Genomic DNA, 18,678 nt, shown 5'->3' on the forward strand with positions numbered 1-18,678 from the left:
GACACCTGCCACCCAGTATGTCCCCGACCCTAGTCACTCTCATCGCCATGGCTCTCCCCTCTGACAGCCACTCAAACCCGCAGGTGCAGATTCCTGAGCAACGGCTCCCTGATTACAGCCGCTACTCCTGCCGGAGGGCAGGCGCGATGGGATTCGACAATATTCTAGACAGTGATCTGGTCTTGGTAAAAGACAGGCAGCGTCCTGAGAGTCACCTCTAACACGGTCGATGAACAGAAGCTGTATGTCATAATTGAGGTTACGCACTTGGCAGAAAAAAATACGTCGCCAGAGCGCACCACCTAGGAGGAGGCTCAACGTAAAGGTATCGCTGCAAGGTCTGAAGGTGGAAAGTTGCCACCTGGGTTCGGATGCACACAGCGACTGATCGCTCTCCTGAATGGGGAGACTCAGGACCTGCGCAGCAACCCAGTGCATCATTTTGACCCAGAAGAAGTGAACCAATATTTTCTGGATGTCAGCGATAAAGCCAGGAGGAGGGAGCAAAGGGACCAGCCGGTACCACAGCATGGCAGCCACCAGCTGATTTATGACCAGCACTCAACTCCTGTAAGATAGCACTTGGAGCAGTCTATCCAGAGTCCTAGACAAGCCAAGCTCTGTTTAAAATGGTCAGCCAGGGCTTCCTGATTAGCCTAGGTCAACAATGGCAACAAGGATCCTACAGTCAACAAGATCCACCTGGTTCCAATCACCATGGTATTGTTATGGCCATCACTGAGCTCTTCAAGGTGCATTCCAGCATTATATATACAGAGAGTAGACATTTCCTGACTGAATTTTTGAAAAGAAGAAAATGGGAAACTGTGGCGTCTTTTCCCCACAAATTCAAGAGGAAATCTATTTTTAACAGATTCACCGCCCAAATAAAATTAAGAAATTTATTGGTGCAAATCAATAAAAATAGTTTAAAAAGTTCCTCATGGATGCGAAATATTATAAATTAACAATGTGCTTTAGCAGATCTGGCAAGAAGTATCACAATATATCTGCAGGATTTAGAACATTTGGCTACATGTTAAACCAAAACATTCTGTAAGAGTGAAGGTCTGTTTTACAGAACAGTAAATGCCAGGCACTTCCTCACGGCTCAGTAAGGGAAGAATGAAGAAAGTGAGAGTACAAGAAATATAAGAGACAGCCTGTTACAAATTCGAGAACATTAGCAGGGGCCTAATACCTAACAACTTTAAATTTCCACTTGCTTGAGAAGCCTGCTATTTTTAGTTTGCCTAAAGAGGGATGTCAGTTTACCATTAAGATATCTTCAAGGAACTTGCAGACATGGTACCTGGCTTGAAATAAAATGATATCAAAATCAAGAACGCTTCCCAAAAAAATCTTATGAATAAATTCCATTTGTTACTCTTTACAAAACCCGAGACCATGGATGCAAAGCAAATGTTTATGACCACTGATTTGACAGCAAATGTACTTGTGTCTTTGGAAGTATGAAGTCAACTGGAGTAGAATCATAGAATTATTGAATTACTAGTATGGAAGCAGTCCATTTGGCCCATTGAGTTCACACCAATCCTCCGAAGACTATAGGACTCACACCCACTCCCCTACCATATCCATGTAACTCTGTATTTTCCATGGAGAGTCCAGCTAACCTTCACATCTTTGTGACTGTGGGAGGAAACCAGCACAGTCACAGGATACCCACACAGACAGAGGCAAAATGTGCAAGCTCCACATTTTTGCCTGAAGGTGGAATCGAATGCAGGCCCCAGGCACTGTGAGGTAGCAGGGCTAACCACTGAGCCAAAAGGGAGAAAGTGAGGACTGCAAATGCTGGAGAGTCAGAATTGAAAAGTGTGGCGCTGGAAAAGCACAGCAGGTCAGGCAGCATCCAAGGAGCAGGAGAATCGTTGAAGGGCTTATGCCTGAAACATCAGGAACATTCCTGATGAAGGGCTTATGCCCAAAATGTCGACTCTCCTGCTCCTAAAATGCCGCCTGACTTGCTATGCGTTTCCAGTGCCACATTTTTCGACTCTAACCACTGAACCACCATGCTGTCTGTAATTAGCTCCTGTTAGTACCAGAACATGTTTTGCACTCATCATATTTCTCATACAGTCAGCATAAATTCAGAAGCAACTGTAATCCAAAAAATTCAGTCAAGGATTCAAAAGGGATTTCTGTACCAGTTCAGAAAACAAATAAAAAAGAGAATAAGACCATATGTTGCTGAGGTTTCTTTAAAATATAAAAATTTTCTACATAGACGTTACCACTCATCATTTAATAACTTGACAGTCAGGCAGCAAAACTGTAAACATAGAAATTAAGAGCAATGCTGTGGTTCTGAAATATGAACTCCAAAACCACAATGAAAGAAGAGGAATAACAGGCTTGTCATGAACTTTCATGGGAGGTGTGGTAAGGGATTTAACATCAGTCATTTTTAACATAAAAATTGCTTACTGTATTTCAAGACTGGACAGCTGCCATGTGTTGAATATAGAACTAATCCACAGAGAATGTCACAATGAATCGTTTCCAACATCAGAAAAGTCTCACCTTCTATCATCTAACAATAACGCACTACCACAACATCAGTAAAGCTACAGTAAATTAGAAAGATATTGCTTTCCATTTACTGACCTGTATTTGTAGCAGTTTGTACTTTTGAACAGCAACAGACACCAAATCTGAAATATTATAGAAACGCACAACAAAATAATGACAATGCGCAAACATCTTCACCCATATGCTAGCTTCATACTGCACCTTTCTTCCTGAAACTGCCAAGACTAGTTCCACGGATGGTAAAACGATGCTAGCACAGATCAGAATTGGAGGAAGTGAGAACACCTTCAAGGGATGATTTGCCTCCCTTTATAACGATTGGTATGAAGCTTATTTTTTTTTAAATTGCCAAGTAATTGCTTTACCGGTGCCTCCCAACTGGAAAAGAAAGATCTGATCTAGAGTGGAAATCTATGCTCCAAATACAAAATGAATGTAACAAGATTCATCTATCACCCACTTTGTGGCAGTGCAAGTGGACAGTTTAACCATGGCTCCCACATTGCATTGCCACAGAAATATTGCAGCAGTAGATGCAGAATAAACATAGCACAGCGTCAGTCTATGAACTAAATTGGCAAATAAATATTTTTGATAAATTGTAAAATGAAATAGCAGTAAACCATCCCTCTCATATAACCCTCTACTCCACTAAGTCTGTTCCACCATTCAATTAGGTAATATTTAATCTGTACCTCACTTTATTTACACAGTAAAGGTGTTGCATTCTACAATTTAATAGGCATGTCTACATTAGGGAACTGGCTGTATTTCCATTTGTCACATTAAAATGGTCTTATTTCTGAAGAAATGTAGACAAATGTGGAATGCATTACAATATTTGTTTATAGGGGACCTATTTTACATTTAAACAACTTAAAAACAGGAGGGAATTTCAAAGCTTTTTGGCAAGATTTACTCAAAAAGAGCCGAACATAAGAGCCAATATTACTACAGTTGGCAATGTGGGGATTGGGGACAGCAAGCATTCAGCACGCTTACACAGTAAACAGACAACAATTCTTTGACCCAGAAGTCCTGGAAACAAAGATTCTAAAATAAATACTAGAATAGTAAATTTATGGCATGTTTTGTCTTATAAATAATGCTATTGAGTAGAAAAATTGCGAATCAAGCTACTTTTATTTACACCACTTCCAAAAAGAAAGTGCCCCTACTTTACAGCCATTATCATCAATTGATATAAACAATTCGGATACAGGAGCCATTGTAGTATTTTGAAATGTGCTGACAACACTCCCAAACTAGGTGGAAAAGTTAAACTGTGAAGAGGATGGAAGGAGGCATCACGAAAACTTGGACAACCTAAATGAATGGGTCAGAACATGGCAGATGGAATATATTGTACCTTTATATCAAGTTATTCACTTTGGAAGAAATAAACAGAAAGGCAGAATATTTCTTAAAAGGAGAGATTGGCAAGTACAGATGTTCAAAGGGACCTAAATGCAGTTATTCTTGAGTCACTAAAAGTTAGTGTGCAGGCGCAGCAAGCAATCAGCAAAGAACATGGTATGTTGGCCTTTACGGCAAGAGGACTTGAGTACAGACGTAAAGATATCTTGCTGCAGTTGTATAAAACTTTGCGGAGGTCTCACTTGGAGAACTGGGTATAGTTTTGGTCCCGTTATCTAAGGAGGGATATAACTGCCATAGAGGAAATTCAGTAAAGGTTTTCAGATTAATCCCTGTGAAGGTAAGATGTCTTAGATCATAAGACATAAAAGCAGAAGTAGACCATTCTGCCATTAAGTCTACCCTACTATTCAACGAAATCATGGCTCATGTGATAGTCCTCAATTCCACTTTCCTGCATTTAAACCAGAATCTTTGATCCCCTACTTGTTAAACATAAGTCTAACATGATCTTGAACATCCTTAACAGCCCAGTCTCAACAGTCCTCTGTAGTAAAAACAAATCCACAGATTCATCACTCTATGTAAGAAGAAATTTCTCCTCATCTCGATTATTACTGCATTAGATTATGCTCTCCGGTCGTGGACTCGCTCATGTGAAAACAGCCTCTCAGAATCTTCCCTTCCAACCTTGAAGAATCTTACACTTTTCAGTAGGTCACCACTCATTCTTGAATAAACATTCTCCAATGAGTATAGGCCCAAAGTACTCAACCTTTCCACATAAGAAAATCCCTCCATACTCAGGACCAATTTAGTAACCTTTTCTGGATTGCTGCCAATGTCAGTAAATAATTCCTTATAAGGGGACCAAACTGTTCACAGTAATCCAGCTGGGGACTGACTAATGTCTTGTAAAGGTTTAGCAAGACTTCCCTATTTTTATCCTCCATTCACTTTGAAATAATGGCCAACATTCCACTTGCTTTCTATATTACCCACTGAACTTGTATGCTAGAATTTTCTGATTAATGCACAAGAAATTGCTCTGTGCTGCAGCTTCCTGCAGTCTCTCACCTTTTAAATAATAGTCAGCTCCTCTTTTCTTCCTGCCAAAGTGCATAACCTCTCATTTTCCACAATTACATTCCATCTGCTAAGTGTTTGCCTGCTCACTTAACCTGTCTAAATCCCTCCACATACCATTTTTGTCACCCTCACCAGTTGACTTCCTACCTCTTTTGTGTCATCTATAAACTTGTACATTTACTTTCTTTATACATCATTAATATATATTGTACATAAACATTGTAGCTGCAACATCGAGCCCCATAACACTCCATTGCAAATGTGCCCCTTATCCCATCACTGCCTTCTTAGTTAGTCAATTCTCTATCCATGTTAATATATTACCCACAACACCAACGACTCATATCAAATAGCCTTATGGTCAGTGCCTTATCGAACCCCTTGGGAAATCCAAATTTATCTTATCTATCAGTTCCCCTTAACTATCCTGCTTGTTACCACCTCAAAGAATTCTAATAAATTTGTCAGTTATGATATCCCCTTCATGAAGCCATGCTGACTCAGCTTAGTTATGTATTTCTAAATGCTCTGCTATTACATCCTAATAGACTCTCAACAATTTCCCAATTATAGACATTGACCTAATTGGCCAATAGATAGCTGTTTTTTTGTCTCCTTCCCTTTTGAATAAGGATGTTAAACTGCTGGGTTTTTTAATCCTGTGGGACTTTTTCAGAATCAAAGGACTGTAGGATGATTACGACCAGAGTATCTACTACCTCTGTAGCTACTTTCTTTCTCTGATACATCAGGCCCAAGGGACTCATTAGACTTTAGCCCCATTAGCAGCTCTAGTACCTTTTTTTAATCTAGTCATAGTTATTGTACTTATTTCCTTGCTCCCTTTTGCCCTTTCATTTTTTTTGGTATTTTTGGAATTATGAAGACAGCATGACAGGACCTGTAATCTCTACAATTTCGAAGAAAGGGGGTAACTTTATTAAAATTTACAAAAGTCTTAAGATTATGATAAAGTGAACATTGATCAGATGTTTTCCATAGTTGTTAGGTCTAAAGCCAGGTGATTTAATCTCCAGATAACTGGTAGGCCATTTAAGACAGATACAAGGAGAAATTTCTTCACTCAGCACATAGTGAATCTGCAAAATTCACTATCTTTGGGGCTGCAAAAAATCATTCACTGAACATGTACAAGAATGACATCAAGAGCTATGGGGATGGAGTAGGAAAGTGGCACTGAAGTAGACAATCAGCCATAGTCTAACCAAATACCAGTACTGCCTTGATGGGTTCAATGATCTATTCCCGTTCCAATGTTCCTATAATGGTAAGCAGAACATTTTTGACCTTGTAGTGTAAATATTTCTTATTCAGACAGAATTCCTCACCTGCAGACCACTGCTAATTTACACCACTGTCAATAAGATGCAACCTGAAAATGTTCGATAGCAGAGCGTAAAAACTGTGATTTATCACTAAGAAGTCATGAAATAGGTAGGAAATTTGAGTTCCTAAAATGTTGCAGAATTTTCTAAGGACAACTGACCAAATCTGTTCATTCAGCACAAGACAAAATCTACTCTTAAAACAAAGAGGTAGAAACTGATGAACATGAAAACTCTAAACTGGAACTAGAACTATATCCCCTTAATCCCAAACACTGACATAATCACACATAATCACACAGCACAAACTTCAACTATCTCTGCTGAGAAGATATTTAAAAAGAAAGATAAAATAAAAAGCACTCTGTTGGCCAAGGATCTGTGAACTAAGAAGAGAATTTGATAACTCTTCACAATTCACCAGATTTCTTGTCAACAAAATCAAACTGCTGACAGCTGCTGATTGATGGAAGTTCGAATTGAAATAAATCTGGATCTGATTCTTTGGGAAGGGACTACAGTTCAGTTTTACATGGTTGAAAGGCAGCCAGATATACTGATATATATAAGGTTCCCAGAAACTACTGCAGAAAGGGAGAGACTTGCAGCTCCTATGGTTTCCTTCATTATTAGCCACTTAGGTCTGTAAAATAGAAATCAAATGTAGGAAAGGTTGCTAGAGAATAATTCACATAGTCTTTGGGCCACAAACCCCATCTCACACCTTCCTAAAAGATTTGTTCTACTTTTTCACCAGTCACTTAACCTTTTGTAAACAGCAAGTAAACTATAGCATACATTAAACTGTTGTCATTTCGAAGAAACCCCATGGTAAAGACCCCTCTCAATCCAGAAAATGTCCAAACATTTCTACATCTTTCAGTTTTTCACAAAGACCATAAATAGAAACAAGTATCCCCTGCACCAAAACATCGCAAAATCAATGATGTGAAGATAGATAAAAGGATCTGTAGATTGAACTGAAGAGTTCTCTCTCCCAAGATGTTAAAGGATTTTCAGCAACCAAAAAGACAGTAAGGAAACTGAAAATGTAGATGTGCAATGTTAAGCACCAGAGATATGTGACCTGAATGTCTTGTTATTGCCTGTTCTTATATTACATTGATGATAGTCCTTACTTTAAGTGGTTTTCCCATTTCTCTGTATGACTACATACCTCAAATTTTTCCTCTTTATGTGACAACACCAACTAAAAGGCAGGCACTTAAAATTGGCATCTCTTTGTTCTATCAAAGAATAGTGCTAGAAAGCAATGCTGATGTCCCAAATTAAAGAAAATCGGACGATACAAACATGGATGGAAATTGCGCTGCGTTCTAAGATGACCACAATTTATCTAATGCCATGTTCCCTCCCATACATATGATTATCTCTCTAGCGCTTCAACACGTGCAAAACAAAACCATGTGTCATAAAATGTAGTACTTTTTAAAACTGTGCAAAATTAATATCAATGTACCTGCTATCTTTATGTTAAGATTAGCATCTAGGAGCAAGTTTTCAGCTTTCAGGTCTCGATGTACAATGTTTCGACAGTGGCAAAAATGGACCGCTGCAACAATCTGTTTGAATTTCTTTCGGGCTTCTTTCTCTGCCATTCGTCCATGGGCTACAAGATGATCTATGGATTTGAAAGGTGGGAGAAAAAGAGAAAACCATAAGAAACATGAAATAAAAAGACTCAAGAACTGAAACGCAACCAAAACAGAACAACCACATTTTGCTGATATTATTTAAAAAAGTACAGAAATGTTTATATATTTTATAAGAGGTTTATAAAACCATGAGGGGTTTAAATAAAGTCAACAGCCAAGGACTTTTTTCCCCAGGATAGGAATGTCCGAGAAGGCATAGGTTTAAGGCGAGAGGGGAGAGATTTACAAAGATCTAAGGGGTAACATTATCACACAGAGGGTAATGTGGATATGGAATGAGCTGTCAGAGGAAGTGGTAGAGGCTGGTACATTTACAACATTTAAAAGGCATTTGGACAATTAGATGGGTAGGAAAGGTTAGAAGGATATGGGCCAAACATCAGCAAATTGGACTAGTTCAGTTGAGGAAACGTAGTCAACATGGATGAGTTGGACCGAAGGAAAAAAAAACTCATTTACAAGTTGAAAAGCAACAAAACAGTTTTTGTCTTGTATCCAAAACACTGTCCCAGTACCATTCTCAAAACTCAAATGCTCGCACCAGAATTCTTGTATCTAACACTTCTGTAAGTATAAGTCACTTGTAACTTGAACTTTTAGACAGAAACAGCACTATTTTCTACCTGGAGCTAACTTGAGCTTCAATGTACTCAGCTTAAATAAACACTTGGTGATATTTTTCCCCAATATTCTGGTTAAGACTAACCTACCTTTTAACTCCAAGATCATCTAATTTGCTAAATCTATTGTTCCCTTCTCAGGAGCACAGCTATACACAGCCATCCTATTTTAAAGATCTTCCCAAAACTAACTCATTCAAAATCATAAGTGAAACTACAAGTGTCTCAATAGAAAAACGATTCCATACAAATTAACAAGTCTGAGCTCCCTTATTCATCATGCTGGGTCACAAACAATACAAACTAAACCGAAGTCCATTAGTGCACAAAATCAATTCATTGTAGAGCCAGGCTTCAAAAACTGTTTTCAAAAGAAATTGTATTGAGAAAGAAACAGAGGCTAGAGAACTCGGAAATAAATATTGATGTTTTGAAAACAGTTCACATTACAGAAGTAGTAGTCAGAGAGGTCTTAGAAAACATAAAGGTACATAAATCTCCAGCAGCTGAGCAAGTGTATCCAGACATTGTGGGACGTTATGGAGGAAATTGTAGGGGGGGTCCCCTAGCATAAATATTTCTATCATCTATAAACACAGCTTGGGGATGGTGATGTTGCACCATTTATTAAGAAAGGCAGTGAGGAGAAGCCTGGGAACTATGGACCTGAGAGTTTGGCATTGGTGGTGGTAAGTTTTTGGAGGCGATTCTGAAAGATATGACTTACATGCATTTGAAGAGGCAAAGAATGATTAGAGGTAGTCAGCATGGAGTTGTGCAAGGAAAACGGCAACTGAATTTTTTAAATGAAGTAACCAAAAAGATTGATGAGGGTAGAGCAGTTGACTTTAGTATAGCCTTTCACAAGGATCCGCATGGTAGACTAATCAGTAAAGTTAGATCACATGAGATTCAGGGTGAGCTTATCAACTGGAAACAAAATTTGCTTTAAGGTAGGGTGGGGAGGGTTGTTTTTCAGACTGGAGTCCTGTGACCAGCAGTGTTCCACAGGGATAGGTACTGGGTCCACTTTTGTTTTTCATTCATAGTTGATTTGGATGAAAATATAGAAGTTTGCAGATGACACCAAAATTGATGGTGTAGTGGGCAGTGAAGAAGGTTATCTAGGATTACAAAGAGATCTGGATCATTTGGGTCAATGGGCTGAGGAGTAACAGATTGAGTTTAATTTGGATAAAAGTGAAGCACTGCATTTTGGTAATTCAAATAAATTCAGGACTTATACAATTAATGGTAGCACCTCTGCGTCGTGTTGTAAAACAGAGAAACCTAGGGGTTCAGGTACATAATTCTTTCAAATTTGCATCACAGGTAGACAGGATGGTTAAGAAGGTATTTAGCACACTTGACTTCGTTGCTCAGATGTTTGAGTATAGGAATTGGGACGTCATATTTAAGTTGTAGATTAGATTAGATTCCCTACAGTGTGGAAACAGGCCCTTCAGCCTAACAAGTTCACACTGACTCTCCAAAGAGCAACCCACCCAGACCCATTCCCCTCCATTCACCCCTGACTAATGCACCTAACACTACGGGCAATTTAGCATGGCCAATTTACCTAATCTGCACATCTTTGGACTGTGGGAGGAAACCGGAGCACCCGGAGGAAATCCACGCAGGCACGGGGAAAATGTGCAAACTCCATACAGACAGTTGTCCGAGGCGGGAATTGAACCCAGATCCGTGGCGCTGTGAGGCAGCAGTGCTAACCCCTGAGCCACCGTGCCGCCCCTAGTTGGAAATAGGCCCTTCGGCCCAACAAGTCCACACCGACCCTCCGAAGAGCAACCCACCCATATCCCTACACCTAACACTACGGGCAATTTAGTATGGCCAATTCACCTAACCTGCACATTTTTGGACTGTGGGAGGAAAGTGGAGAATGTGCAAACTTCACACAGACAGTTTTCTGAGGCAGGAATTGAACCCGGGTCTCTGGCGCTGTGAGGCAGCAGTGCTAACCACTACGCCACAGTGCCACCCAAAGTGTTGTAGAGGACATTGGTGAGGTGTCTTCTGGACAACTGTGTTGTGGTTGCCCTGTTCTGGAAGGATATTATTAAATGGGAGAGGGTTCAGAAAAGATTCATCAGAATGTTGCTGGGAATGGAGGGTTTGAGATATAAAAACAGACCGAAAAGGCTGGGACTTTTTCATTGGAGCACAAGAAATTGAGGGATGATGGAAAAAATCTGCCATGGTAAAGTTTTGTTGAGAAGTAAATCACTGTTTTAAAAAATTCTCAAGGTCAGGTTCGTAGGAGAGTAGTCTGACACAGAACAAACGACCAAGAGGCGAGACTGCTAGAATATGGGCATTTTATTCCCCGCAGTGTCGCACAACGGGTCTGGCTTATACTCACTCTACATGTTACAAAAACTGGGAGCCGTCAGTTCTCGTAGAGCGGTTGCCAACAACCCACGCTCGGCGGTTAAACGTAACCCCGGAGCAGACTCACCGAACTGGAGACTTTTCCAGCTGATATACTCCCTTCCAGATATAAACATTCATGTGAACAGCAGAGCAAGGCTAAAAAACACATTCCATTCTGGTTACATACAGATAAGAAGATTCACACGGGACTAAGCAACACCTCCATTCCGGTTAGATTCACACATGTATTGGGACATAATTTTTAACCGTTTCACCACATTCCACTGCTTGGAATTTTACACCACATTCCACTGCTTGGCCCAATACATGTGTTACATTATGCTTAATTCAGTTCAATTCGTTTCAGTTAATTTCAGTTCAGTCAATTCAGTGTAATTCAATTCAGTTCCGTCCATTTCAATTCAATTTAGCTCAGTTCCATTTTGTTCCGTTCAATTTGATTCACTTCAGTTCCACTCAGTTCAGTTCAGTTCAATCCCATTCAATTCTGTTAACTCCGCTTCAGCCTTTTGGACATGCCCACATCCTCCACTGTACCCCAGGCAAGGGGTTCTTCGGCAGGACTGGGATCCTTTCTCAAACAAACTGCCACGTACATGCCCACATCCATGCCATCCCGGGACGGTCGGGACCTCCACAGTTTGTTCTTCTGGTTTCTTAGTCGTTTTCCAAAACATTGTTCTGTATCAAAATCTCTCCTCAATTGCGATTGATCCTGCTCGACTACGCCAAATGTTTTAAAAAATTCTCAAGGTCAGGTTCGTAGGAGAGTAGTCTGACACAGAACAAACGACCAAGAGGCGAGACTGCTAGAATATGGGCATTTTATTCCCCGCAGTGTCGCTCAACGGGTCTGGCTTATACTCACTCTACATGTTACAAAAACTGGGAGCCGTCAGTTCTCGTAGAGCGGTTGCCAACAACCCACGCTCGGCGGTTAAACGTAACCCCGGAGCAGACTCACCGAACTGGAGACTTTTCCAGCTGATATACTCCCTTCCAGATATAAACATTCATGTGAACAGCAGAGCAAGGCTAAAAAACACATTCCATTCTGGTTACATACAGATAAGAAGATTCACACGGGACTAAGCAACACCTCCATTCCGGTTAGATTCACACATGTATTGGGACATAATTTTTAACCGTTTCACCACATTCCACTGCTTGGAATTTTACACCACAATCACTCACACTGGTAACACATTTCAGAAATGGCAACTATCACTACAATTCAAGCACAAAACTACAGCAAGGTGGGTGCTATGATGAACAGTATGGCATCAGTATTTTGTGCAAGAAATTAATGGCATGTATACAGACTCAATGTCCTACTCGGGTTGCAGTCATACAACACAGTGAGACATCAGAGTTTAGATAGTTCTATTCAGGGTATGAAAGGAAAACTGAACAGCTCTTTTTGTTAAGCTGGACTCTCATATCTCCTGGTCACTTTTCAACAGCAATATTTGCAGCAACAACAGGAAGTGGCCACCTATAAAGAACATTGTGCATTCTCAGAGAATACTATGTACTTTCAACTCAAAAGAAGGTACAGTGCTGCCAAACAGATAAAACTGGCTAATAGAATATTAAGTTAAGTTTAAAGTATAAACATATTAATTTCAAAATCACATATTTTTAACTTTTTACACCCCAGTCCAACACCTGCATCTCCAAATCATGCATACTAATTTCATTTGCAAGACAACTGACTGTTCATGTTTTAGGTGTTGATGACCCAGGAGTGGTTGCATTCATTGGTGCCTTCAGAAAGTGGTGGGGCTTCAATCTTGAAACACTTGATGTGATGATGCTCAATGCCAAAGTGTTCAATAAACAATTATGAAGAAACAGAAATATATTTTCCAAATCAGAAGAAACTGTTACTTTGACATCTGGAAAGCTGTAGTTTTCTTAGTGGGAGGGTTATAGCAAACGAAGGTGCTGTTGAAGTAGCTTTTTTGTTAAAAGTGGATGATTCATATGTTTTTTAAAAAAAAGCTATTTCAACAGCACCTTTGTTTGCTATAACCCTCCAACTAAGAAAACTACAATTTCCAAGACCTCAAAGTCACATTTTGTTCTGGTTTGGAAAATACATTACTGTTTGTTCATAATTGCTTATTAAACACTTTGGCATTCAGCATCATTGGAGCAGATGGGACTTGAACCAAGGCCACAAGAGCGCCTAGTGGCTCCATTATGTCCTGTGATTTGAACACAGTGCAGTCAAAACAAGCCAGGTTTTGGGTTCAATGGCAAATGGACCAATCAACTGAACTGCTCTGACCTGAATGACATCAATTTTCTTGCAGCTGCGCCCAAACAGACAAGGGTATATCATCACATTCTTAGTTTGAGTCTAACCGATGGCAGAGTGCCTTTGAGAGATTAATATTATAGGATAGTGATCAGCCTCAACTTGCTCTTGTAGCCATTACATGGATAAACCACGTCAACTTCAGTTTCTAATCAATATAAACATTAGGAACATTGATGAAGAGAGCCAGTGAACAGCAAGTGGATGTGGCTAGACCTCTTATTTCAAATTTGTATTTCATGTCACTTAGAGATTTGTGTGTCACCTGCAGAGAGACCACTCCCTCCACGACTCCCTCGTCAGGTCCACACCCCCCAACAACCCAACTTCCACTCCCGGCACCTTCCCCTGCAACCGCAAGAAGTGCAAAACATGCGATCCGCTGCACCCGATGTGATCTCCTCAACATTGGGGAGACAGGCCGCCTACTTGCGGAATGTTTCAGGGAACACCTCTGGGACACCTGCACCAACCAACCCAACCGCCCCATGGCTGAACACTTAACTCCCCCTCCCACTCCGCCAAGGACATACAGGTCCTTGGCCTCCTCCATCGCCAGACCCTGGCCACACGACACCTGGAGGAAGAGTGCCTCATCTTCCACCTAGGAACCCTCCAACCACACGGGATGAATGTAGATTTCTCCAGCTTCCTCATTTCCCCTCCCCCCACCTTATCTCAGTCCCATCCCCCGGATTCAGCACCGCCCCCTTGACCCGCAATCTTCTTCCTGACCTCTCCGCCCCCACCCCCTCTCCGGCCTATCACCCTCACCTCCTTCCACCTATCGTATTCCCAGCGCCCCTCTCCCTCCTCCCCCCCCACCCCCCCACCTTTTATCTCAGCCCGCTTGGCACACCAGCCTCATTCCTGAAGAAGGGCTTATGCCCGAAACGTCGATTCTCCTCAGATGCTACCTGGCCTGCTGCGCTTTTCCAGCACCACACTTTTCAACAGATGTCATTACAGTCAAACTGTCATGCACACTGAAACAGACCCTTCAGCTCAACTCATCCATGGTGACCAGGTTAAACTGAACTGGTCCCACTTACCTGAGATCATCTCTGGGACACCAGCACTAACCATCCCCACCACTCTGTGGCTGAACACTAACTCCCCCTCCCACTCCTACCCCACCAAGGACATGCAGGTCCTGGGCCTTCTCCATTGCCAAACCCTAAACTCCCGACACCTGGAGGAAGAACGCCTCATCTTCCACCTTGGGACCCTCCAACCACAGGGGATCGATATGGATTTCGCAAGTTTTCCCATTTCCCCTCCCCCCACCTTATCCCAGTCTCAACCTTCCAACTTGGCACTGACCTCTTGAACAGTCCTACCTGTCTATCTTCCTTCCCACCTATCTGTTCCACCCTATCATTTTCACCCCCACCTTCATCTATCTATCACATTCCCAGCTGCCCTTCCTTCTAACCCCACCGCCCCTCCCATTTATCCTTCAGCCTCCTCGGACCACAAGCCTCATTCCCGATGAAGGGCTTATGCCCGAAATGTCGATTCTCCTGCTCCTCAGATGCTGCCTGACTGGCTGTGCTTTTCCAGCACCATACTTTTTGACCCCCATATCTCTCTAAAGTTTCCTATTCATGTACCTGTCAAAGTGTCTTTTAAATTTCACAATTGTACCCACTTCCACCACTTTCTCCGGCAGCTCGGCCCATATATGCACCTGTGTGTGAAAAGTTGCCCCTCAGGGCTCTTAAATCTTTCCCCTCTCACCTTAAAAACCTATGCCTTATAGGTTTGGACTCCCCTACCCTCAGGAAAAGACCTTGGCTATTCATCTTATCTGTGCCTCTCCTGATTTTACAAATCTCTATAAAGGTCACTCGTCAGCCTCCTACACTCCAGAAAAAAAAGTCTCAGCCTATCCAGCCTCTCCTTTTAACTCAAACTTTCCAGTAACATTCTTGTAGATCATTTTGAACATAGTAATCCAAATATGACCTTACCAATGTCTTGTACAGCTGGAACATGTCATCCCAAAGCCTGTACTCAATATTCTGAGCGATGAGGGCAAGTGTGCCAAACGCCTTCTTCATCACCTTGCCTATCTGTGGTCCCACTTTCAAGGAACTATGTACCTGCACCCCAAAGTCTCTTTGTTCCTCAAAAATCTCCCAGTGCTTTACCACTAACTGTGTAAATCCTATCCAAGTTTGCCTTACAAAAATGCAAAACTTTGTATTTATCTGAATTATACTCCATCTACCATTCCTCTGCCTCTTGACCAGTTGATCAACTCTTGGATAACCTTTTTCACTATCACCAATTCTAGTGTGATCCACAAACTTATTAACTATGCCTCCAATATTCTCATTGAAATCATTTATATAAATGACAAACAACAGACCCAGCACTGATCCTTGCAGCTTACCACTGGTAACAGGCTTCCAATCTGAATAACAACCCTCTGTCTCCTACCGTCAAGTCAATTTTGAATCCATTGGCTAGATTTCCAAGGATCCCATGTGATCTAACCTTAGTAACCAGTCTATCATGCAGAACCTTGACAAAGGCCTTGTTAAGGTCCATGTAGATAATGGCTTGACTCTCCTCTGGGAATCAAATCTTATTCCCACTGCGAGATCTGAAGTGTTTCCAGCAGAATGCAAACTCAGCAAGTTATTAATAGTATGTTCCAATGACATAAATAACCTGAATGGTAGGTCCTTCTCTCCATAGATACTGCCTGACTTGCTGAATGGTTCGAACATTTTCTTTTATTTCAGACTTCCAATACTTAACAGTCTTTTGACTCTTATATCACTTTATCCACGAATGAAAGAATACTGATCAGGTTAGGATTGTCTCTATTTAATTAGATGGGATATTTTTGAGCAATCTTCCACTTATGATAAATGTCAGTAGCGTATAGTTGTAGTGTAACTGTACGATTGGAAGAGCAGCTAAACCTCTTTTGGGCGGCACGGTGGCACAGTGGTTAGCACTGCTGCCTCACAGCGCCAGAGACCCGGGTTCAATTCCCGACTCAGGCAACTGACTGTGTGGAGTTTGCACATTCTCCCAGTGTCTGCGTGGGTTTCCTCCGGGTGCTCCGGTTTCCTCCCACAGTCCAAAGATGTGCAGGTCAGGTGAATTGGCCATGCTAAATTGCCCGTAGTGTTAGGTAAAGGGGTAAATGTAGGGAAATGGGTGGATTGCGCTTCGGCGGGTCGGTGTGGACTTGTTGGGCCGAAGGGCCTGTTTCCACACTGTAATCTAATCTAATCTAATCAATAATAAGCTGCTAGGTCAGAGGTGTTCAATGCTATAGCCAGTAAACTCTCAATGGCCTCATCACCATTGCTGTATCCAATGCACTTTGTCACTTAATGTCAACCGAACTTGTTGCATATTAATACCTCTGACGATGGAGACCTTTGGAGAACACAGAATAGGAACACTCACTTGGCACTCTTGGTTGATAACACTTTTATGACTGTCTTATTTTAAAAGAATGTAAAAAGGGCCAAATTATAAAGGATGGACTATCAATAAAAATCTTGGATTTTTCCCTTAGCTAAAGTGTGCAGGATTTATCTTCATACGCAATATTCCTATTTGCAAGTAGTTTGACATCCTGATTATTGTTCCTTGATGCTGCAATTTTTCAGCAGGTGACAGAGTCGTAGTACAGTACGGAAACAGATCCTTTGGTCCAACTTGTCCATGCTGACCAGATATCCTAAATTAAACTAGTCCTTTTGCCAGCACTTGGTCTACATCCGTCTAAATCTGTCCTATTCATGTACCCATCCAGATGTCTTTTAAATGTTGTTCCTCTTCCTCCTTTTTGAAGTGCCATTGTTGTGACCATTTTTTTTCCCCAAAGTTTCAAAACAATGCAACAGCTTATAAAACAGTAATTACTGCTCCTGGAATTCGAGGAAATCACCTCCAACACCTAAAATACCTCAAAAAGGAGCAGCTCTTACAGCCACAACTTTTCCCCATTTTCCATACATGCTTAAATTTAATGCATCATAGGCTAAGGAAAGAACTTGGACGTAGAACCTATTCGTCTCCACACTCCAAGGTAGCTTGAACATTTACATATAAATGCAGCATATGCCATAAGTAGATTTTATAATATAATTTCTATTTTAAAAATTCTCCTTACAAAATTTGAGACGACTGGGGAAATTATCACCCTCTGAGAGCATTTCTAATTGGTATTGTTATCAAGGGATTTGGAGAAAAGTGGGAAATGCCACTGAGGTGCAAATGAGCTCTGATCCAAATGAATGGCAAAGCAATCCCAGGGGCTACTCTCATGGTCTACTCCTGTTTCTAATGTTCCAATGTTTACTCAAACCAAATTCAAAGCATTCCAAGTGTGATGAAAGAGAGTCTCATGACATTTGTCTGGTTAACAAAATGAAATGTTTCACTTCAATGTGAAATGTTAAACTTATAAAATAAATCCAGAAAGGATACCATGTGCCAATAGGCTACTGTTCTGCTAAAGAGATTAATATGGTTAATATTAATGCAGTTTAATTTGTTTAAATTTACAAATGAATCAGAACTAATTTGAAGTAAGTAAAACAAAAGTAGAGTCCCAGAGGGTGGCTGTCTTATACTGAAAGAATTTGTAGTGAGTTTAACCTGAGGGTCACAATACCTCAGGCAAGGGCTGACATCAAGAAGGCGTGACCTTCATGGTGACCTCAGCCAGTGTTGGAATTGAACCCACACTGTCGACATCTCCCTACATCAACCAACTGAGCTAACTGACCTCCAGTAGCTATGTAACCATTGAAAAAGTTAAAAATCACACAACACTAAGTTATATAGTCCAACAGGTTTAATTGGAAGCACTAGCTTTCGCAATAAGTTCTGTGTCTTACAATTGTGTCCTCCAAAACCATCTGATGAAGGAGTGGCGCTCCGAAAGCTAGTGCTTCCAATTAAACCTGTTGGACTATAACCTGGTGTTGTATGATTTTTAACTTTGTACACCCCAGTCCAACATTGGCATCTCCAAATCATGACTGAAGAAGTTAAACTGCACAGAGGTTCTGTGAGCAATGACATCTATGAGCAACAGAATTAATTTTTAATTATGCTATTGGTATAGAGGCTAGAAAGAGCCTTTTTTACTCTCACATTGGGTTTTTCACCCAAGATATCCTTCCTTAATGAGGCGGCACAGTGGCTCAGTGGTTAGCACTGCTGCCTCACGGGGCCAGGGACCTTGGTTCGATTCAAGCCTCGGGCAACTGTCTGTGTGAAGTTTGAACACTCTC

At 41.2% G+C, this 18,678-nt stretch overlaps 1 protein-coding gene across 7 annotated transcripts in view; it reads right to left on the reverse strand.

Annotated features, from left to right (window-relative positions):
- The window catches only part of sik3 (SIK family kinase 3), a 305,700-nt gene that overhangs the window by 112,585 nt on the left and 174,437 nt on the right, over positions 1 to 18,678 (reverse strand). For all 7 annotated transcript variants that reach the window (XM_043676612.2, XM_043676614.2, XM_043676611.2 and 4 more), the window contains one exon: positions 7,852 to 8,013. In XM_043676612.2, the coding sequence (XP_043532547.1) occupies positions 7,852 to 8,013 (162 nt within the window). The remainder of the gene's footprint in view (positions 1 to 7,851; positions 8,014 to 18,678) is intronic.

This window comes from Chiloscyllium plagiosum, unplaced genomic scaffold (assembly GCF_037043375.1).
Source record: "Chiloscyllium plagiosum isolate Xiang-an unplaced genomic scaffold, Cpla_swu_hap1 HiC_scaffold_29, whole genome shotgun sequence".
Lineage (NCBI taxonomy): Eukaryota > Metazoa > Chordata > Chondrichthyes > Orectolobiformes > Hemiscylliidae > Chiloscyllium > Chiloscyllium plagiosum.